The sequence below is a fragment of the Suricata suricatta genome, chromosome 1 (genome assembly GCF_006229205.1).
Source record: "Suricata suricatta isolate VVHF042 chromosome 1, meerkat_22Aug2017_6uvM2_HiC, whole genome shotgun sequence".
NCBI lineage: Eukaryota > Metazoa > Chordata > Mammalia > Carnivora > Herpestidae > Suricata > Suricata suricatta.
The window spans coordinates 116,365,596-116,385,050 of record NC_043700.1 but is presented as its reverse complement, the minus strand read 5'-3'; the positions used below and the strand labels follow the sequence as shown (position 1 = coordinate 116,385,050).

The window sequence follows — 19,455 nt, the reverse complement described above, 5'->3', positions numbered from 1 at the left end:
TAGGTCTAGCAGGAAAACAAGAGAGACCTAATGGAGAACCAGGGGGAGCGGAGGAGGGAGAGAGAGTTGGGGAGAGAGAGGGATGCAAAACTTGAGAGACTATTGAATGCTGAGAATGAACTGAGGGTTGAAGGGGAAGGGGGAGGGGGGAAAAGAGGTGGTGGTGATGGTGGAGGGCACTTAAGGGGAAGAGCACTGGCTGTTGTATGGAAAACAATTTGACAATAAAATATTATGGAAAAAAAATGCTGTTGGTATTTTGATAGGGATTACATTGAGTCTGAAGATTGTTTTGGATAGTATGAATATTTTAACAATATTAATTTTTCCAATCCATGAGCATGGAATATCTTTTCATTTGTTTGTATGATCTTCAGTGTCTTCCATCAGAGCTTTATAGTTTTCAGAGTACAGATCTTTTACTTCCTTGGTTAAGTTTTATTCCTAGGTATTTTGTTGTCTTTGGTATAATTGTAAATGGAATTGTTTTCTTAATTTCTTTTTTCTGCTGCTTTGGTTATTAGTGTATAGAAAAGCTGTGAATTTCTTATTATTAATTTTGTGTTTTGCTATTTTACTGAATTCATTTATTACTTATGTTACTTGTCTGGTAGGGTCTTTAAGGTTTTTTATGTATAGTACGTCATCTGTGAATACTGACAGTTTAACTTCTCCCCTGCCAAAATGGATGCTTCTTCTATTTTTCTTGTCTGATAATTGTGGCTAAGACTTACAGTACTATGTTGAATAAAAATGACAAGTGTGTACCTCCTTGTCTTGTTCTTAACCTTAGAGGGAAAGCTCTCAATTTTTCACCATTAGATATGATGTTAACTGTAGGTTTTTCATATGGCCTTTATTATGTTGGAGTAAGTTCTCTCTAACCCCACTTTGTTTAAAGTTTTTATCATGAACAGATGTTAAATTTTGTCATGTTTTTTCTGCATCTGCTGAGATGATATGATTTTTATCTTTTGTTGTTGTGGCATATGGCTCTTACAGGTATTTGAATTTGCAATCTCTGAGATTTCTGTTACAGCTTTTGAATTACCAAAGAGTTAACTGTATTCATTTGGCCATCAATCATGGTTAAACCAAATCTGCAGCTGATCAGAATGATATCAGAAATCAGAGAAATAGAGGATAGAATCTCGCCTCTTTCATAAATTAATTCTGTAGTATAGCCTTTGGCAAATTACCTAAGGTCTTTACGCCTTTATTTTATCTGTATCCTTAAAATATTATCATTATTATTATGAGACTAATGTGCTGCCTACTGCGCTAAGGAAGCAGGTGAAATATTATCATTATTATTGAATAAGAACCAGAGAATAGATTTCAAATAAAAATGGAAGGGGGGAAAGAGCTCATTTCATAAAGAACTAACACAACTCATAATATGGAAACCTTCACTCAGTTACTTAATAAAGACTGACCAGCCCCCAAACCAAGATCTATTGTATTTCCCCCTTTTGTGTGTGTGTGGGTGGGGGAGGGGGAATGTCCTTGAGCATTAAATACACTACTAGGGGGTATGATGGTATGGTGTTTTAAAAAAATTATCAGGGTGCCTGGGTGGCTCAGTTGGTTAAGTGTCTGACTTCAGCTCAGGTCATGATCTTGCAGTTTGTGAGTTTGAGCCCCGTATCAGGCTCTGTGCTGCTTTGTATTCTGTGTCTCCTTCTCTCTCTCTGACCCTCCCCTGCTTGCACTCTGCCTCTCTTTCTCAAAAATAAATAAATATTTTTAAAAAGTCATCAAAGTGCAATAGGGCTGCTAGATTGTTTCTAGAAAAAATTGTTTTGTTGTATATATTGGAAAATTTTTCTATCATATAAGGATTATACAAAATTACTTAAAATAATGATATGAAATAAATTACATACAATTCTATAATTTGAAAGTATTTAAAACAACAGTTTAAAATTATGTAAAGCACTTGTGGGGAGAAGCACTGGGTGTTATATGGAAACCAATTTGACAATAAACTATTATAAAAAAAATAAATTATGTAAAAAAGAATTAACAAAATTATATAAAATAATTTGAAGTAACTAGTAAGTTCCCCTATTTTATGTGTGGGGATTTTGATTTTATAGTCAGGAGAAAACAACAACCAGTAATCATTGTACTTGAATAAAAAATTGCGTTTAAAGCTGTGAGAAGTGCACACCATCTAAGATTGTTTTTAACAAGAAATTTGTCAAGAATGAAAACCTATTTCCTTTAGTTCTTATGAAAAATATTCCATTTTGAAGATTCCTCAAGTAGTTCCATTATGAAGGATGACACTGATCATTATAAAGAAGCAAAACTTACACTGAAATGTTTATTTTACAGAAATGTAGATGTTAATTTATCTTTAACAACAATAGTGACAGGAATTTTATATGAGCTGATTAACTTAATTTTTTTTTAGTTGCAAGAGTACATTTTTGGGAAGGGTGATGTGAAACTCCAAGAAAGAATAACTGTCCATTGTGTCACATTTCTGGCTTTTACATGGTTTGTATTAAACATCAGTCAGATCAGAAACATAGGACTATCCTATTAGGTATTACAGACAGTGACAAAAAATACAGGCAGTGACAATTTTTCTTTTGAAAAGCTTAACCTCTAACTGGAAGATAATAACATAAAAGAAATGAATAATAGAAACCAATAAGGATATAATTTGGATTCTTGAAAGAGAAAACATAGAGCCCAAAGAATTTAATAAGAGAATAGATGACATTTACCTTTTCAACACCTAATATAGCTTTTCAAGAATATATAAGTGCTCATTACTAACAATGATCTAGGAACTTTTTCTTAGAATATATTTTTTTATTTAATTAAACACTTAATGAAGGATAGAGTTTGTATCCAGCATTGGTACTACCCTTGAGATCTTATGGCAGAGACTGCTCCTGGTACATCTCATTGTGATTTCCTTCCTTCCTTCCTTCCTTCCTTCCTTCCTTCCTTCCTTCCTTCTGTCCTCTCTCTTCTTCCATTTTCTTCTTCCTTTCCTCCTCTCTTCCTCTTTTCCGTTTCGTTTCATTTCTTTCCTGCACACGTTCACATATATAGACAGTTGTTAGCTAGTGAAACTAACGTGGTTGGGTTATAAATTCATTTTTAAAGAGTTTACATCTATGTAAAGCAACGTATAGGTACTCCTTGCTTTGCACAGTTCTGATATTCATGAAATCTGCATGAATTTCATTTAACATGGTACTGTGAAGATTGCCTGTCACTGGAAAGAGCCTAGACTTTGAAGACACACCTGTCTGGAATTATCCCAACTTTGGCACTTAACTTTCTGGGCGAGTTATTCAGCTTCCAAATTCAACTTTCTACATTAAAATATGGACAATAACAGTAACACCTATTTCACAAGGTAGTTGCAAGTATTAATGAAATGATCACTATATACATTTTAATTTCTGTTTCCAAAGCTGAACATACGTTTTTTTGGGAAACGGTATCTAGTGTTCAGATGTAAAACCAATCAAAGGATCTAATGCTGTTGGTTGCATTCTTTAATCAGATCAAATAGTGAATATCAAATTATTATAGCAGATTGTGTTTTCCAAAGATGGCCAGAACAACACCTCTTGCCCCACACATATTTTTCTAGAATTTGCCATTCCCCATTGAGAGTTGGGGAGTTCTCTTCCTGTAAAATATGAGCATGCTTGTGACTCACTTGTAACTAGTAGAATGCACCAGAAGTATTCTATCATTTCCTAGGCCTGATAGTAAAAAGTGTTGCTTCCATGCTGTTTATGGGAATACCAGCCTGCGTGGATCCCTGTAAATCTGACCCTGTAGCCACCATTCTGTGAGGAAGCCAGGTCATGTGGAGGGGCCTCGGGTCTCAGGGTGGCATTCATAACCTTCCAGGTCCTTTCAATCCAGTTACCAGAACCATCAATTGATTCAGATGATGCCAGCCCCTGCTATTTAGTCATTCTCAGAGACACACTCCTATCCTTTGAGACTCTGCATTGAGGCCCCAGAACTTATGGAACAGAGACAAACTATCCTCAGTGTGCCCTTTTGAATTCCTGGTCCACAGAATCTGTGAGTTCAATAAAATGGCGTTTGTTTTATGCCGTTAAGTTTTTTTTTTTAATTTTTTTAAATGTTTTTATTTATTTTTGATACAGAAGAGACAGAGCATGAGAGGGGGAGGGTCAGAGAGAGAAGGAGACACAGAATCTGAAACAGGCTTCAGGCTCTGAGCTAGCTGTCAGCACCGAGCCTGACGCGGGGCTCGAACCCACGAATGTGAGATCTGACCTGAGCCGAAGTCGGAGGCTTAACCGACTGAGCCACCCAGGCGCCCCTATGCCGTTAAGTTTGAGGGGGGTTGTTATGTAACCATAATAATTGGAACAGTTATAAAACCTGAAAGATATATTGTTTGAGTAAGAAACTGATTGCTATTAAAACTTACCAAAATGGGAACTACTTGATAAATAAATGTTTACTGAGTTAATTTCAAACAAAGATGGCCTAATGGAGAATTTTGTCTGATAAACAGCATTTCCCTATGATTGATTTAACTGTTTTTTACTTGTCATTAATTCCCTTGAAGAAATATCTGCTGCCAGAAAAGAACTCATGTTTAAATTGTTTAAGCAGTTTTATTATTGCTTATTTTAAACTTACCTGTTTGGCTAATAAAAAATGTCAATACTATTAGTAAGGATAGTTACCACTAAAATTTGGGTATTAAAAATTTTTTTTAATGTTTATTTTTGAGAGAGAGAAAGAACATGAACAGGAGAGGGACGGAGAGAGAGGAAGATACAGAATCCGAAGCAGGCTCCAGGCTCTGAGCTGTCAGCACAGTCTGGCATGGGGCGTGACCCTGTGGACTCTGAGAACATGACCTGAGCTGAAGTTGGACACTTAACTGACTGAGCAACCCAGGCACCCCAAAATTTGTGTATTTTTTCCTTATAAACAATTTTTTAAAAATCTTTATTTATTTTTGAGAGAGAGAGTCCAAATAGGGGATGAACAGAGACAGAGGGAGACGCTGAATCCAAAGCAGGCTCCAGGTTCCAAGCTCTCAGAACAGAGCTCAATGCGAGGCTCAAATCCATGAACCGGAAGTTCATGACCTGAGCTGAAGTCAACGCTTAACCAACTGAGCCACCCAGGTGTCACTGTGTATTTATTTTTTTCAAAACACAGTAGCTTAATAAAACCTGATAGGAATAAAGGAATATCTATATTTATCTTTTCAAATTAAAATTTAGTAGTTATCTATGATACTAATTTTAATGTTAATCTTATAATAATAACCTCATATTAGTATTTTTGACAGAATTGTTTTGAATTTGTATCTTTCCTGTCACTTTTTAGGGAGGCTTTGGGTTTTCTAAGTTTATTACCACTGAATAAAATAATAACTCTGTTGTACATTCACCAAGGAATTTCAGTTACAGGGCCATTATGATTTTCTAAAATAATAATATAATAATAATGGTACTTTTTATTAAGGTCATTACCATGGAAAAGATAATCAGTATTGTAGTAACTTTGAATTGACTATGCTTTAAAGTTTGTGTGTGTGTGTTGTAAATATAAATAATTGCATACACACACAGACACAACAGACACACAGACACACTCACACACAAAGTGCTTCTAGAAGAATGCACGAGAAAATGTTAACATTGATTGCTTCTGGGAGTGAACTGGGATATGTGAAGGTAATTCCCATCCAAAATAAAACTGAAAGTAAGGGGAAAAAGTTTTCTGTACTGTAAGAACAGTGCTGTCTTCATGTTTGTATCTTTAGCACTTAGTGCAACGTTTGGTGCTTGGTCAGCCCTTAGTTCATATCACTGAACAAAAAGAAGCTTGAGGTTATCTTCTTAATGTATTACTCACCTGATCCATAGCATTCATGACCTAATAGATTATGATAATTTTTACTGGAAGAGCTAATATTCTTTGTCTTTTCTCGCATAATTTATTATTTTTCTAAGAAGACTATTTTTGTATCTCTACCAGTCTAGGTATAATCGGAAGACAAACCACATAGTGTTAAATTTATATGTATATAAGTATTCTGACAGGAAACATGAGGTGTATAGATCATACAACGGGCTTATTATTCATAGAGCGTTTTAGTACTAATTACCTGGAACATACAGTAGGATTGCACAAGAGTAGAGGAACTCTGAAATTATGGCACTAAAAGCTTATATAGGGTTGCTGCACATCTGTCATCCAAGATACATGCGCGCGCGTGCATGCGCACACACACACACACACACACACTCACACACACACACCCTATCTATACTCTGGAATTAAACAAATCATTCCTACTGAAGGGGAAAAGTATCTCTAAGGTTATTACTCTAAGTATAAGCTAAAAGCAAATCTTTGGAAAGATTTTTTTTTTATGTTTCTAGAATGTCTCCAGATAAGGAGATTTATTATAGCTTATCAATTTCCCTTGCTCAGAAGGCCCCAGTAGTACAGGGATGTCAAGAAATCCAGGGAGAATGGTCTTCCATTACACAGAAATTTAAACAGGAGACATTTAATGTAAAAATATTTAGCATAATAGGAGAGTAACTTTAAAGGTAGATAACAAATCTAATGAGTAATCTTGGGCTATGAGGGTATATCAAAGGAAAGACAAACTTCCTTGGAAGGTGGGTTCTCATTAAGATACAGTTAAGGTCACTGGGTTGCCCAGGCCAGAGCTAGTCCACAGTCACTAGACCTACAGGAACAACTCTGGAGAGCAAGCAGGCTGAGGTTGATGAGTGGGCCCCAGACAGTTGGGCACGTGGAGGAAGTTGGGGTTCCATGGCAGGTCAGAACTGGGCTAGAGTGGCCCCTTTCTATAGGAACCCAGCACACTTCTTTGTACAGTTTTGGCCAGAGTGGCTCTGGTCATCCAGTCCCACAGGGTTTCCAGCATGCACACTTCCTGGCCTGGAGAGACGGTGTGGGAAGCAGTGACCGGGGCAGGGATACAAACGAGTTGTCTGGGGCTCTTGTACACAGTCCTGCTTGAGTTGAGAGCTGGAGAAAAAGTATGGTGAAAGCTATGACTTGCAGACATGTGGCACTGGAGAAAATTATGAAGGCTGAGCATGAAGGAGAGCACTATCTTTTCAGTACTACCCATTGTCCTCTACAGACAAATCTTGTATCTTGCCGTTTGGCAAAAGAAAGATATTTAAAGGGCCCAGATTCAGATCAGGCAGTGAAGGTGAGTTTGGAGCCGAGAGACATAGTTGATACCTGACCTAATGTCTCTTCATCCTGTTGCTTTATTTCTTTCAAATTCATGTGGCATCATAGCTTTAACACCATTTAAGTAAGGTTATTGTCATACTTTGATTTATTTAATTCTTATCTAAATTCTCTTTTGTTTTATCTTCACTCTAAATTTTCATTGTGCTTTCTGTAGTAGTATCCTGAGAAAATACTTTTCATGGGTCCATAAGTAATAGTTCAAACAGTATAATTTTAAGATTAAAAAAAAAGATTTTTAATATATACTATATTAAACTGATCTGTCACATTTATGATTCCTTGTGTAGTTATCATTTTTTCTGTTTGGCATTTTATTATTCAGAAAAGTTAGTGTTGCCTAAAAATTTATAAATTTCAGTGTACATTATCTCTTCCTTGTTACTAAGTGAAACTATTAGCTTTGCACCAATGTTAATGAAATACTTCTTAATATATTTCTCAAGCTAAGAAAATTCCATTTATGTAGGTCTTTATGTCAGTCTTTAATCCAGTTCTCTATTATTACAAAGCATTGTAAACAGGGTCTTTATTTCTTTCTCCTTTATGTTTGGTTAGTGACAGCTTTCAGTATGTTCCGGTGGAGAATCTTGCTCAAAACTGCTTGTAAGTCTGAGTGTTTAGGCCCAAACACTTCTTATCTGTGTTATGTAGATAGTCTTCAAAAATTCCCTTACATTTAGGCAGAATTTCCTCTTTATTATCTGCCCCTTATCTGGCCTTCCTTCTCTGTCAGGAATATCTTCGTCTAGGACAGAGCATGAAGGCATGATATCATGGTTAAGTGCCAGGAACCAAAGCATTATAGGCAGACACGTAAGTATTATCTTGGAGGAGTAGAAGGTCACAGCTGAAATAATTAAGGTCAGGATCAATGTGTTAATCTAAGGGACTAAATAGAATATAAGAGATAAATTACAGAGTTTCTCTTCTGTTAAGGACTCAATGAGCTTACCTGTACAGAAGTGAAGTTTGAAAGTATATAGTTTCCACTTTCCAGCATCTTTTGGAACTCATGTGTCTAGATATCAATCCAATGGTTCTTCACACAGAAGCTGTTTGTAATGACAGATTGCACATTTTCATCAACATCATCCGGTACAATTCTTGGGTTTTTAAAAATTCTTTGACAAATGCCATCAAACTTTGTTGATTTATCTGCATTGATTTTCTAAGTTGGCTTATAATATTTTGGGTGTTGACTACTATTGGGTATAGTATTTTAAATCATTTTATTAGGGGATTGTTGAGGAAAAGAAATCACACTCATTTTTCTTGGTCCTTTCTGGGACAAGGAATTAAGCCTGGATCGCAATATAAATCCCTATCTAATTTTAAAAAAAGCCAATATTTTAACTTTTTAGCAATTATGTTATATGCTAAAGCTATAATTGATAGTTATAAAACATTAAAATAATTCTTGAACTCTAAGTGAAAAGGTTTTAGGCATTGTGTGAAATAAAATATTGCAAAATATTTCTTGCTTTTTTCCATGATGGCTTAATACTATCTATAGTTGTGACTCTTGACCCTTTAATTGAATGTGACAAGTTAGACTATAGTGTTTCTGGTTTAAACTAAAATAGACTTTTAACATCATTTAAGAATGAATGAAAAGTGACTGCTCATGAAGTTTTTATCTGATTTCTGAAATAATTAGAATGAGAAGAACACTTCTCAGTGAAATATTGTTTTTAGGATAGTTTGACTTAATAAAAATATTGATCATGGCAATTTGTACCACAAATTATAATAAAGGATGCAAACACAAGTAACTCAAAAAGTAAGGTAGATTTTCAGGATTTGTGAAGTTTCTACTATGGAGAACAGTGTGAGTATCTTAGAAGAATTTCCTGTGCTACAAGAATTTCCCTCTAGTAATAGAAATAAGCTAACAGAGTTTTATGAACCCGGGACTATAAAAGTGGTGAAATGAAAAAAACAGAAAAGATAATGTGACCTTGGTTCTAACATTGAAGGGGCAGAGCGAGAAGGCCAAGAGCAAATGTTCAGAGACTGATGTTTTGAAGTCAGTATAAAGTATTCCAAAAAAAAAAAAAAAAAGAGTCTGTTGCTGCAAAGATATCAAATAAGAGGACAGAGAAAAATCCCCTGGATTTGTCAAGATATCATTTAAGACCTTTGCTTGAATAATCCTGATAGAACTTAAGAGGACTTGGTTAGATTGTGGTTTTAAGAGTGATGACATGGTTAGAAGTAGGAAATGCAGAACTAATGACCAAAGTCAACTTTGCTTAACTCTTTGAAAATGTTATGCTTCCTTTCACAAGGCAGTCTAGACCATCTGCTGTCATATAGGAAATAAATTATTCTTTTCAGAAAAAATTAATTTAAATTTTAGTTATTAATACTTCTTAGTAGTAGAACTTCCCATGAAAATTATCATTCTTTACTTACCGCCCCCCCAGACCCTCACTAGCCAAAAGGTGACAAATTTTTATTAGAAGAGTTTCAGTGTCTAAATGGAAAGGATTCATTGCTGAGATTTACTGCCATTATTTGAGGGAGTTCAAAAATAGTACCCTCTGTTCCTTACCCAAGTTCAGAATCACTGGAGACAAGCAAATGAGTTCTCTGATGGAATTCAAAATAACTGCTTTAAACCTGGTGAAGGACAGGCTTATTTGTATAGTCACAAAGGGACTGCCAGCACTTCAGGGCTGAAGTAGATATATTTGCTAATCTTGTCGCTGGTGTAGCTGGACAGCCAAAGGTATGGAGGAACATAGAGTTCTTACCCTTCCAAAAAATCAGGAACCCAGAAGGGGCTGAGTTATGCACATCCGTTTCTTCTTTCTCATCTTTTTAATTGTATATATTACTTTTTTCTTAGAGAACAGAGGTGATGGTAGGCCAAGGTAGAAATGACCAGAAGTGGCAGTGTAGTAGAAATTTTTTCATAAGGAAGCTAAAGGCCAGTGGGAAAGGGATTGCAACCCCAATCATTTTATTCTCCAATATGCTTTTATTTTTTTCATGTTTTATTTATTTTTGAGCGAGGGAGAGAGACAGAGTAGGAGCAGGGGAGGGGGAGAGAGAGTGGGGGACAGAATCTGTAGAAGCTGGTTCCAGGCTCCAGCACAGAGCCTGTTGCAGGGCTAGAGCCCATGAACCCTGAGATCATGACCTGAGCTGAGGTCAGGCGCTTAATTCACTGAACCACCCAGGAGCCCTTCCAACATGCTCTTTTAAAATTAATTTGGGGCACTTGGGTGGCTTAGTGGGTTAAGTGTCCAACGCTTGGTTTCAGCTCAGGTCCTGATCTCATGGTTTGTGAGTTCAAGCCCCTCATCTGGCTCCATGCTGACAGTGCAGAGCCTGCTTTGCTCGCTCTCACTCACTTTCTCTCTCTCCCCCTCCCTTTCTCTCTGCTCCTCTCCAACTCAAAAGTTCTCTGTCTCTCTCTCTCAAAAATAAGTAAACATTAAAAAAAAATTTAATGCTTAAAATCATCATAATTCATAGTAATTCTGTTTGATAGCTTTTGTTATTTCTAGATGAAGAATTTAATGAACTTTCCTGAAAAGATCTACCATCATTAATAGGCATGTAATTATTCCTGTGGAGAGACTGAATGAATTTTGTTTTCAGTAATGAATCTTTTAAATGTGGGATGATCAATGTAGGTTTTAGTGATATATTTTATATTCTTGTTAAATTGGCTTCATTGATCTCTTCCTATCTTAAAATATAAGACACTATATTTATACTTGGAAGCATATGGAGTACATATTAGGTGCTTAACAGGTCACATTTACCTTCCCTTTGTTATTGGTACACTTTGGCTCTTCAGTGTGTGATACAAAAGATGGTAACTAAATAGCTTTGTACAAATAATTCATTCCTTTGTTCACTCAGTTAACTTAACAGATATTTGCTGGATACCTCCTATGTGTCAAGTGATAGGTATAGTGCAATGACTATAATTAACAAGATGCCCTATACAATATAGTGGGGGAGCATATATTAACAATTAAACAAAAAATAGAACCAAAAATCATCAGGGGCACCTGAGTGGCTCAATTGGTTAAATATCTAACTTCGGCTCTGGTCATGATCTCAAGGTCTGTAAGATCGTGCCCCGTGTCAGACTCTGTGCTGACAGCTCAGAGCCTGGAGCCTGCTTCAGATTCTGTGTCTCCTTCTATCTCTGTCCCTCCCCCATTTGCTATCTCTTTCTGTTTCTCAATCTCTCTCTCTCTTTCTCAAAAAAGTAAACATTAAAAAAACATTTTTTTTTAAATCATGTAAAGGATGGATGTAGGGATTGAGAAGGAACCTGGAGGGTTAAGGAAGAGGACACGTAAGTAGAATGGGCAAGGAAGGTCTCCAAGGTGGTAACATCCAGACTGAGACTCCATGAGAAGGGGATGTCAAGTAAGGAGCTTTGGGGATGGGATAAAGAGAAGGAAGGAATTAAAAAAGACCCAGATACCTACATAGGTAGTAGTACAAAATAAGTCTTAACTGCTTTTTATTACTCATTGACTGATAGTTTTGATGAAATGCTACAATTTGACTAACATAAGTCTTCCTTTTTTCCTTAGTGTTGAGATAATTACTTTATTACTTTTAAATATGAACTTAGATATTATACATTATTCATGCTTTATTTCAGGAAAATCATCTTAATATGCACTTAATAAGTTTGAACAAGAATATCTGAGATATGATGCACTACAACTTTCTTTTCAGCTTATGGAAGACATATACAAATATGCTCATTTCTTTAGAATAAAAATCAGTTTCTCAAAACTGCTTAGTCCCTGTTAAGAAAGTAAATATTAATCTTGGATGTGAAGTATAACCTGGATTTTTAATACAGTATAGGTTTAGGTTTACTAGATTAGTCACAGGTCACTAGACCATGTTAATATTATTGGATATAAAATTTTAAGTCTACTTTTTCTTGGGTTGGTATGGAGAGTAAATTATCTCTCATTTGGCAATGTACAAAGTGTATTAAAATGTATCCCTTACTTTGAAGTAAGAAAACGCCGGAAATTCTAGTACTGTAGCAGCAATGCTGGAGGTCCTTGGTGTCCCATTAGGGTGTTTATGAAGTCAATACTATTTGCATAATACCATCAAGACATTATTTGTCTTTTTCACTCTATTGACATTTCCCGTAACAAATGCAATTGTACAAAAGCAATTATGGGTAAAAAAAAAAAAAATGTAGGTGCTTTCAAGAATGTGTGAATCCGGGTAGTAGCACCAGACTGTACTAGTAATAGTCTTAACCATAACATACTTAAAGTAAAAAAAACCGAAAACCAAAAAACAAAACCAGTTTCACTTAAGAATACCTGTGATGAAGCAGAAACAAAATGTTTAAAAAAGATCTCAGTCTCCTTGATATGTTTTAAAAATACTCTGTGTAATGGAAGGTACTCATAAAACACTTTCATTGCATTGCAAAATCTGCTGGCTGTTTTGAAGAGAAGCATTTGTACAGTTCTTTGAATTATGAGCTGACCCAGGTACTTTTTTCCCATGGAAAAATGTTTTTTTATTTGAAAGAACCAAAAGTAAACTGGTTTTTCATATTTGGCAGATATTTTCTCACAAATGAATGAAGTTAAGTTTTCGTTTAAGGAAACAACCGACAGTATTTGTTGCTGGTAATAAAATTGAAGTTTGTAAGCGAAGATTAGAATTTTGGAAAACTTATATACCTTGAGCTTTACATTTCCTCAGTATTTACAAAGTGTATTTTTAATAAGATTAGTGATGATACTAACAAATGTGATTTTTTGAAATACTATAGTGAAATGTGTCAGTATTTGGAAGATAACTCCATAACCTAATTTTTAAAATGACCAATGCACTGATGATAAATATTTCACCTGCATGAAGGATTCCAGTTGCAAGAGATCAGTGTATTTGAATGTGAGAATTGGAAACATTTATTAATATTGTTTCAGATTTCTCATGGCAACCAACCTTTAAAAAACTACCACTTTTCAAGGATTGGTATGGTATCAAAGACTGTCCAGGATTATCTGGAAAGACTATTGAAATACTACCTGTTTTTCAACTATGTGTGTATGTAAGGCTGAATTTTTTTCTACTCAACCCAAGCGACAAATTATAGAAAATTGAGTACAGAGCAGATATGAGAATCCAGTTATCTCCTAATAAGGCAGATTTATAGAGATTTGTAAAACTGTAGAACAATACGGCTCTTTTCAGTGAGTTTTTTGTTTTTGAAATATATTTTTATTAAAATAATGTTGTCATAGTTTTATAATTTTTAGGTTTAAATGAATTACTAAAATAAATCCTCAAGTCTTAGTGTTAATTTTTAGTATGTTAAATGTCAGTAGAAATAATTGATGTAAATAAAAGCCCTTTGAGAATCTGAATTTTTAATAATGTAAAGAGATTTTGACAAGCTATGGTGTAGCAGAATCTACATCTAATTTTGCACAACACTTTATAACCCAAAATGTACATGTTTTGGCTTCAAGCAGTACTTTAATTTGAAGTGTTTTTTAAATGGCAGTGTTTTAGGTTTTATAGTAGTAGTAGGTTTTATAGTCATCAGCTTTGTATTAAGTTACATTTTTTTTAAATGTTTGCTTATTTTTGAGAGAGAAAGAGATAGAATGTGAGTGGGGGAGGGGTACAGAGTAAGGGAGACACAGAATCTGAAGCAGGCTCCAGGCTCTGAGCTGTCAGCACAGAGCCTGATGCAGTGCTTGAACCTGTATACTGGGAGATCATGACCTGAGCTGAAGTGGGACACTTAACCAACTGAGCCACCCAGGTGCCCCTAAATCACGTTATTTGAAACTTTTCTAAATCTTCATTTTCATTTTATGTCTTTAAAATATAGCAGAGGAAGCTAAAAATGAAACAAGATGTTCTTTGCAAAGGTATATAATTTTTTTGTGGATGTTTAGTTTTTTTTTTTTTTTTTCCAATTAATCATGGCTGGTTTCCTGAACAATAAGAATCCTAAGAAAGATGTTCTGTGACAACCCGTATTATTCCTGAATATTTCTGGTATCTTAATGGATACAGAATGAATATTTCATATCCAAGATAAATGGATACATTTGATTTAAAAAATTTGTAGTAGTATAGTCCATTGCCATTTTGTAATGCATGTGGGAGTTAATTCACAATGATGAGATCCTGTTGCCTGTCAGTGATAACTGTCCTGAAACATGACAGTCACATGTTAGTGAGATTTCTGATTTCTCTTTTTTTCTATAAGCAGATAATCTCAGTGATACCTTGAAGAAGTTGAAGATAACCGCTGTTGACAGAACTGAGGATAGCTTAGAAGGATGCTTGGATTGTCTACTTCAAGCCCTGGCTCAAAATAGTAAGTTTCATTATGTTTCAGATGCCAAACAAAAAAAATCAAATCAGCAGTCATTCAGAAATTGGTATGTAGTTTAACACATAACTTGCATTCACATAACTTGAATTCTTTTGAATCCTAACCCAGAATACTGGCGTTGTTTTACGTGTTCCCCCCCTCCCCCTCTTCCTTCCCACCTTCACGGTACTGAAAGCCAATTTTATAGCAGAAGAAAGGAGGAATTGATTTGTGGTGATGACATTAATGTCAGCCTCAGAGAGAGACCATTATTTCATTCCTAGCAGATAAGCAACATAGTTGTTTTTCTTCTTAACACCTACCTTTGTTCTTTGAAAAAGGCTTTGTGTATTTGTGGGGAGACTGGGGAGGAGAGGCAGAGAGGAGCTTAAAACACCTAAAAATTTTTTCTGAGATCTTATGGTCACCTTTTAAATTTTATTATTATTATTATTATTATTAATTAATACTATTATTATTATTTTGAGAGAGAGACTGTGTGTGTGCGAGCAGGGGAGGGGCAGAGAGAGAGAGGGAGAGAGAACCACAAGCCGGCTCTATATTGTCAGTGCCAAGCCTGACACGGGGCTCGAATTCCTGAAACTGTGAGATTATGACCCGAGCCGAAATCAAGAGTGGGATGCTCAAAAACTGAGCCACCCAGGTGACTCCTTTTTAATAAAAGTCAACTTTTTAATAATTTTATTTTAAAATAATGAAAAATAATGTTTATGCTTAGATTTAATTGAAAAGAGCCATAAGTAGTCATCCAAAAAATCCCTTAAAACTAAAGTAAGATTTGATCTTTGATGCTGTGGTAAATAATCACAGGGATAAACTCTTTATTGGGTAAGACATTGTATTGTTGCGTTTGATCCATCATATTTCCATTCATTAATTTTTGTATTATCACAGAAAATAGGTACAGAATGATTTTTATCTGCTCTCTTAATTCTGCTGTGTTGTGCTATGGCTTGTGCTATACTAGTTTTTAGTTATGCCATTATCTTATTCTGGGACTAATTATGTAGCTGACAAAGAATTTAGGAGAAATTATATAGTGTTAGAGTTTTAATTTCAAGCACTCAGAGATATTTGTGTTATTTCTTTTTTCTTTTATTTTTTAGTGAACTATGGTTAGAAAATCTAAAATAATTGATTGCAGTACGCTCCATCAAAAAGCACATTTTTAAAATGTTTGTTTTTTTAATTTTAAAAGGGGGAAGGGCCTGAGAGAGAAGGGAAGAGAATCTCAAGCAGACATCACACTGTCAGCATAGAGCGAGATGTGGGGCTTAAACTCACAACCCTGAGCTGAAGTCACACGCTCAACCAACTGAGCCACCCATGTGCCCCTCAAAAAGCACATTTTTAAAGCTAGCTTGGAAAAGTCTTCTTTAGTAATTCTCTTTGCTTTTGAGATTGTAATGCTGTCCAGCTATTTAATCTTAGAGATAACAGAGAAGGGTTTGACATAAGGAGTTCAATAAGAACAAGGTTCACCATGGCAATGAGAAACCACAGAAAAGGAGAGTGTCTACAGCTGTGCTGACTATTGTAGTAGATCTATGTGGCGATTTACATTTAATAATTTAATTTAAAAGTAAGTTCCTTAGTCTTACTTTTCAATAGCCATATTTGGCTAGTGGCTACTTTATTGAGGATCACACATATACACTATTTCCATGATCACAGAAAGTTCTTTTGGATAGTATGAGTCTAGAGGACTAGAAAGAACCACGTGATGACCTGATTTTTATACATGCTTGTATAAGAAGATTTGCATAATCATGTAAATAAGTCTAAATAAACTGAATATCTCAAGTTCATTTTTTGGGAAGAGTAGTTTTATTATACTCTTGTTTTCAGTGGCCTGTTTTTTTTTTCTCTGATAGAAAAAAAATTTTCTAAATGGACCATTTGTTCAGGAACTGAAGGACATGGAGGCAGTGTTCTTGGTTATATGTATATGGTTGTCAGTCCTGTCCTGGAAAGACTGATGACAGAGAAGTGAAGTTGAATTAGAGAAATGAAATTAGGAATCAAAAGTTTATAATTTTTGAAGAATAGATTTAAGAAGTAGTAAAAGATATATAATTGTTGAGTGAATTTCAGATTCATTGCAGACACACTCATTGAACCCACTGTTTGAAAATAGCCTTGAAACTGTATATTATAAAGTGTTAAGACCAAATAGCCACAAGATGTTAATAAAACAACAAACTCTACCAATTTAATTTTTGACTCCCCAAGAAGGAAGGAAATAGAATATGTCTTTTTAAGAATCTATAACAAAATTCACGTGTCCTCACATCTGAGACTATTGACACTAAAGAATTTGACACAGGAAGATAGAGTTCATGCAGGTGTTCAGTCTTTGACTTAAGACTGATATCTATCATTGAATGAGTGCTTCCTGTGCACTCAATACTGGACTTGGGACTGTATCTGTTATCTAATTTAATCTTTCCTATAGTCCCTTGAAGAGATATTATCATCATCATGTAAAGGAAAAGGAATAGATACTAGAAAGTTACTTGCCTTGCTCTGGCAGAATTTAAGTTTGGATTTGAACTTTTAGTTTAGATTTATTTTGAACTACAAAATAAAAAATTATATTCTGAGTAAAGTGTGGCTTTTTGCTGAGTATATAGAATGCAAATGTGTTTCCAAAAGCTAGGTTTTAATATTGTATCTTGAACTTTTGCTTTTTCTTTAAAATAGGTTCAAATTACATTATTAAAGAGGAGAATGATATATAAGCCTTTTTTATCCTTGAATTACAGACCAATGGATTATTTCATAGGTATTTTATTGATAAATTATTAAAAAATTAGCATATAGATTTTAAACAAGAAAAATAAAAAGAACTGGTAAGATCTTTATTTTCTACAGTTGTTCTTCCTTGAAGTGATTGATCCTTTGTTACTTTGATCCTCTTAAAGGTAAAATTATAAAACATTTAATTTAAATGAATTTCTACTGGCTTTTTAATTTTTTATTTTTTTGCAGATACCTTCTGGTGTCATAATTCTTTCTTAGTGTCAGGTGTTTTAGCTAAAAATATTCCTCTTTGTACCAGAATTACACCTGATCAAGAAACAATGATTTCTCCAATCTGTACAAATGCTACTGTGTATAATATAAATCTAAACTTAAAATTTTGTTTTAAAATCTACTAACCTGTCATTGGAAAGGACAAATATGAACATAAAGAAATTATGCCTTTTAAAACTTTTACATTGTGGGAATTTAGTTTATTTGAATTGCCCATCAAAAATAATCATACTCTGAAATTAGAATATTCGCTTTAATGTATGATTTTGGAGTGGTTTTCTTTCTTAAATTTTTGTGGTAATGTTAAATATATAATATATACCAGAATATTCAGAGGCATGAGTTAGAAAATTTTAATACCTATTAAGTTTTATGAAAAACCTTAATAATAGAAGCATTCATTCACTTATATAAATACTTCAGATTTCAGTTTTAAAATGTTTTTAGGGGCACCTGGGTGGCTTAGTCAGTTGAGTGTCCTACTCTTGATTTCAGCTCAAGTCATGATCTCATGGTTTCTTGAGTTCGAGCCCCGTGTCTGGCTTTGCACTGACAGTGTGGAGCCTGTTTCTCTCCCCCCCCCCCACTCCCCCCACCCCCGTCTCTGCTCCTCTCCTGCTCGCATGTGTGCATACTCTTTCAGAATAAATATATAAACTTAAAAAAAATTAAAACATAGAATGTTTCTAGCAAATATTTGAAGGCCACCCATCTACTGTGAAATCAGATTCTGTTTATTCTTATCTGTTTTCATTCATATCTGTTTTCATTCAGAGAATAGAAGATTCTCTGTAAATGCTTATTGTAGTATGCTTACTCTCTCTCATGCTTATTTGAAAATTTAAAACATTGGTCACATTTTCATCCCTAAACATTAGGATAGGAATTGTCCTTAGAGAGTGCGACATCTAAATCACCTCACCAGACAAACTACTAGCATAAATCAGAGGTCGAAAAACAAAACAAAAAAATTAAGAGTCCATTCATAGTAAAAAGTTCTATTCTATTGTAAGAGTGTGGGGACCATGTCCTGTTGCTGAGGGAACAACAAAACAATGCCAGCATGGTCACCAACACAGCTTTAAATTCTTGTCCTAAAGGATTAGGCTGTTTTCCTCTGATTTGCCTCATGTAACTTTGTACTTTAACTTGGTTTAGTTAATTGCCTAACTTCATGCAAGAGTCACAATAAATGTTTATTTTCTATAGAACAACCCTGTGAGAGAACACTAATTTACTTATCTTTAAAGAAAAATGTACCTAATATATAGTTCCACATTCCTAACCTTGTGTCATACTTCTCTACTTGTTGAATTCTTAGGTTATTTCTTAGTCCTTGTTCTTTTTTTTTCATTATATTGATTTGTGGCTTCCTTCTAGGCTATAATCCTAAGCATACCAGATTATGCATATAAACTGCTAATGTAGATTACTCTGAATCGTCTCTAACAGATGATTGCTGTTGTCATTTGATTTTAGTCTGTTTTACACCTTTAATATTTCTTTTTTTCTTTTCTTTTTTAAAATTAGTTTTGAGAGAAGTGTGTGCAAGTGGTGCAGAGAGAGGGACAGAAGATCTGAAGTGGGCTCTTTGTGAACAGTAGGGAGCCCGATGTGGGGCTTGAACTGAAAAACCATGGGCCCATGACCTGAGCCAAAGGCAGATGCTTAACCTACTGAGGCATCCAGGTACCCCTGGATACTTATGAATTGGCTTACTTTATTTCCTAATAAGGGACTTTAAATTTTTAATCAAAGATTTTTCA

At 34.8% G+C, this 19,455-nt stretch overlaps 1 protein-coding gene and 1 long non-coding RNA gene across 9 annotated transcripts in view; one reads left to right on the top strand and one right to left on the bottom strand.

Annotated features, from left to right (window-relative positions):
* The window catches only part of RAP1GDS1 (Rap1 GTPase-GDP dissociation stimulator 1), a 170,994-nt gene that overhangs the window by 13,318 nt on the left and 138,221 nt on the right, over nt 1-19,455 (top strand). For 6 of the 7 annotated variants that reach the window (XM_029943009.1, XM_029942979.1, XM_029942971.1 and 3 more), the window contains exon 2: nt 14,525-14,635. In XM_029943009.1, coding sequence (XP_029798869.1) covers nt 14,525-14,635 — 111 coding nt within the window. The remainder of the gene's footprint in view (nt 1-14,524; nt 14,636-19,455) is intronic. The other variant, XM_029942955.1, reaches the window with a different exon arrangement.
* LOC115294950 overlaps nt 3,007-19,455 on the bottom strand; it is an 84,318-nt gene continuing 67,869 nt past the window's right edge. Inside the window, exons 3-4 of one of the 2 annotated variants that reach the window (XR_003910233.1) lie at nt 8,234-8,333; nt 3,007-3,050 (exon numbers count right to left, since the gene is read on the bottom strand). This is a non-coding gene — a long non-coding RNA (uncharacterized LOC115294950). Of the gene's footprint in view, nt 3,051-7,744; nt 8,129-8,233; nt 8,334-19,455 lie in introns of those variants that run through there. The other variant, XR_003910234.1, reaches the window with a different exon arrangement.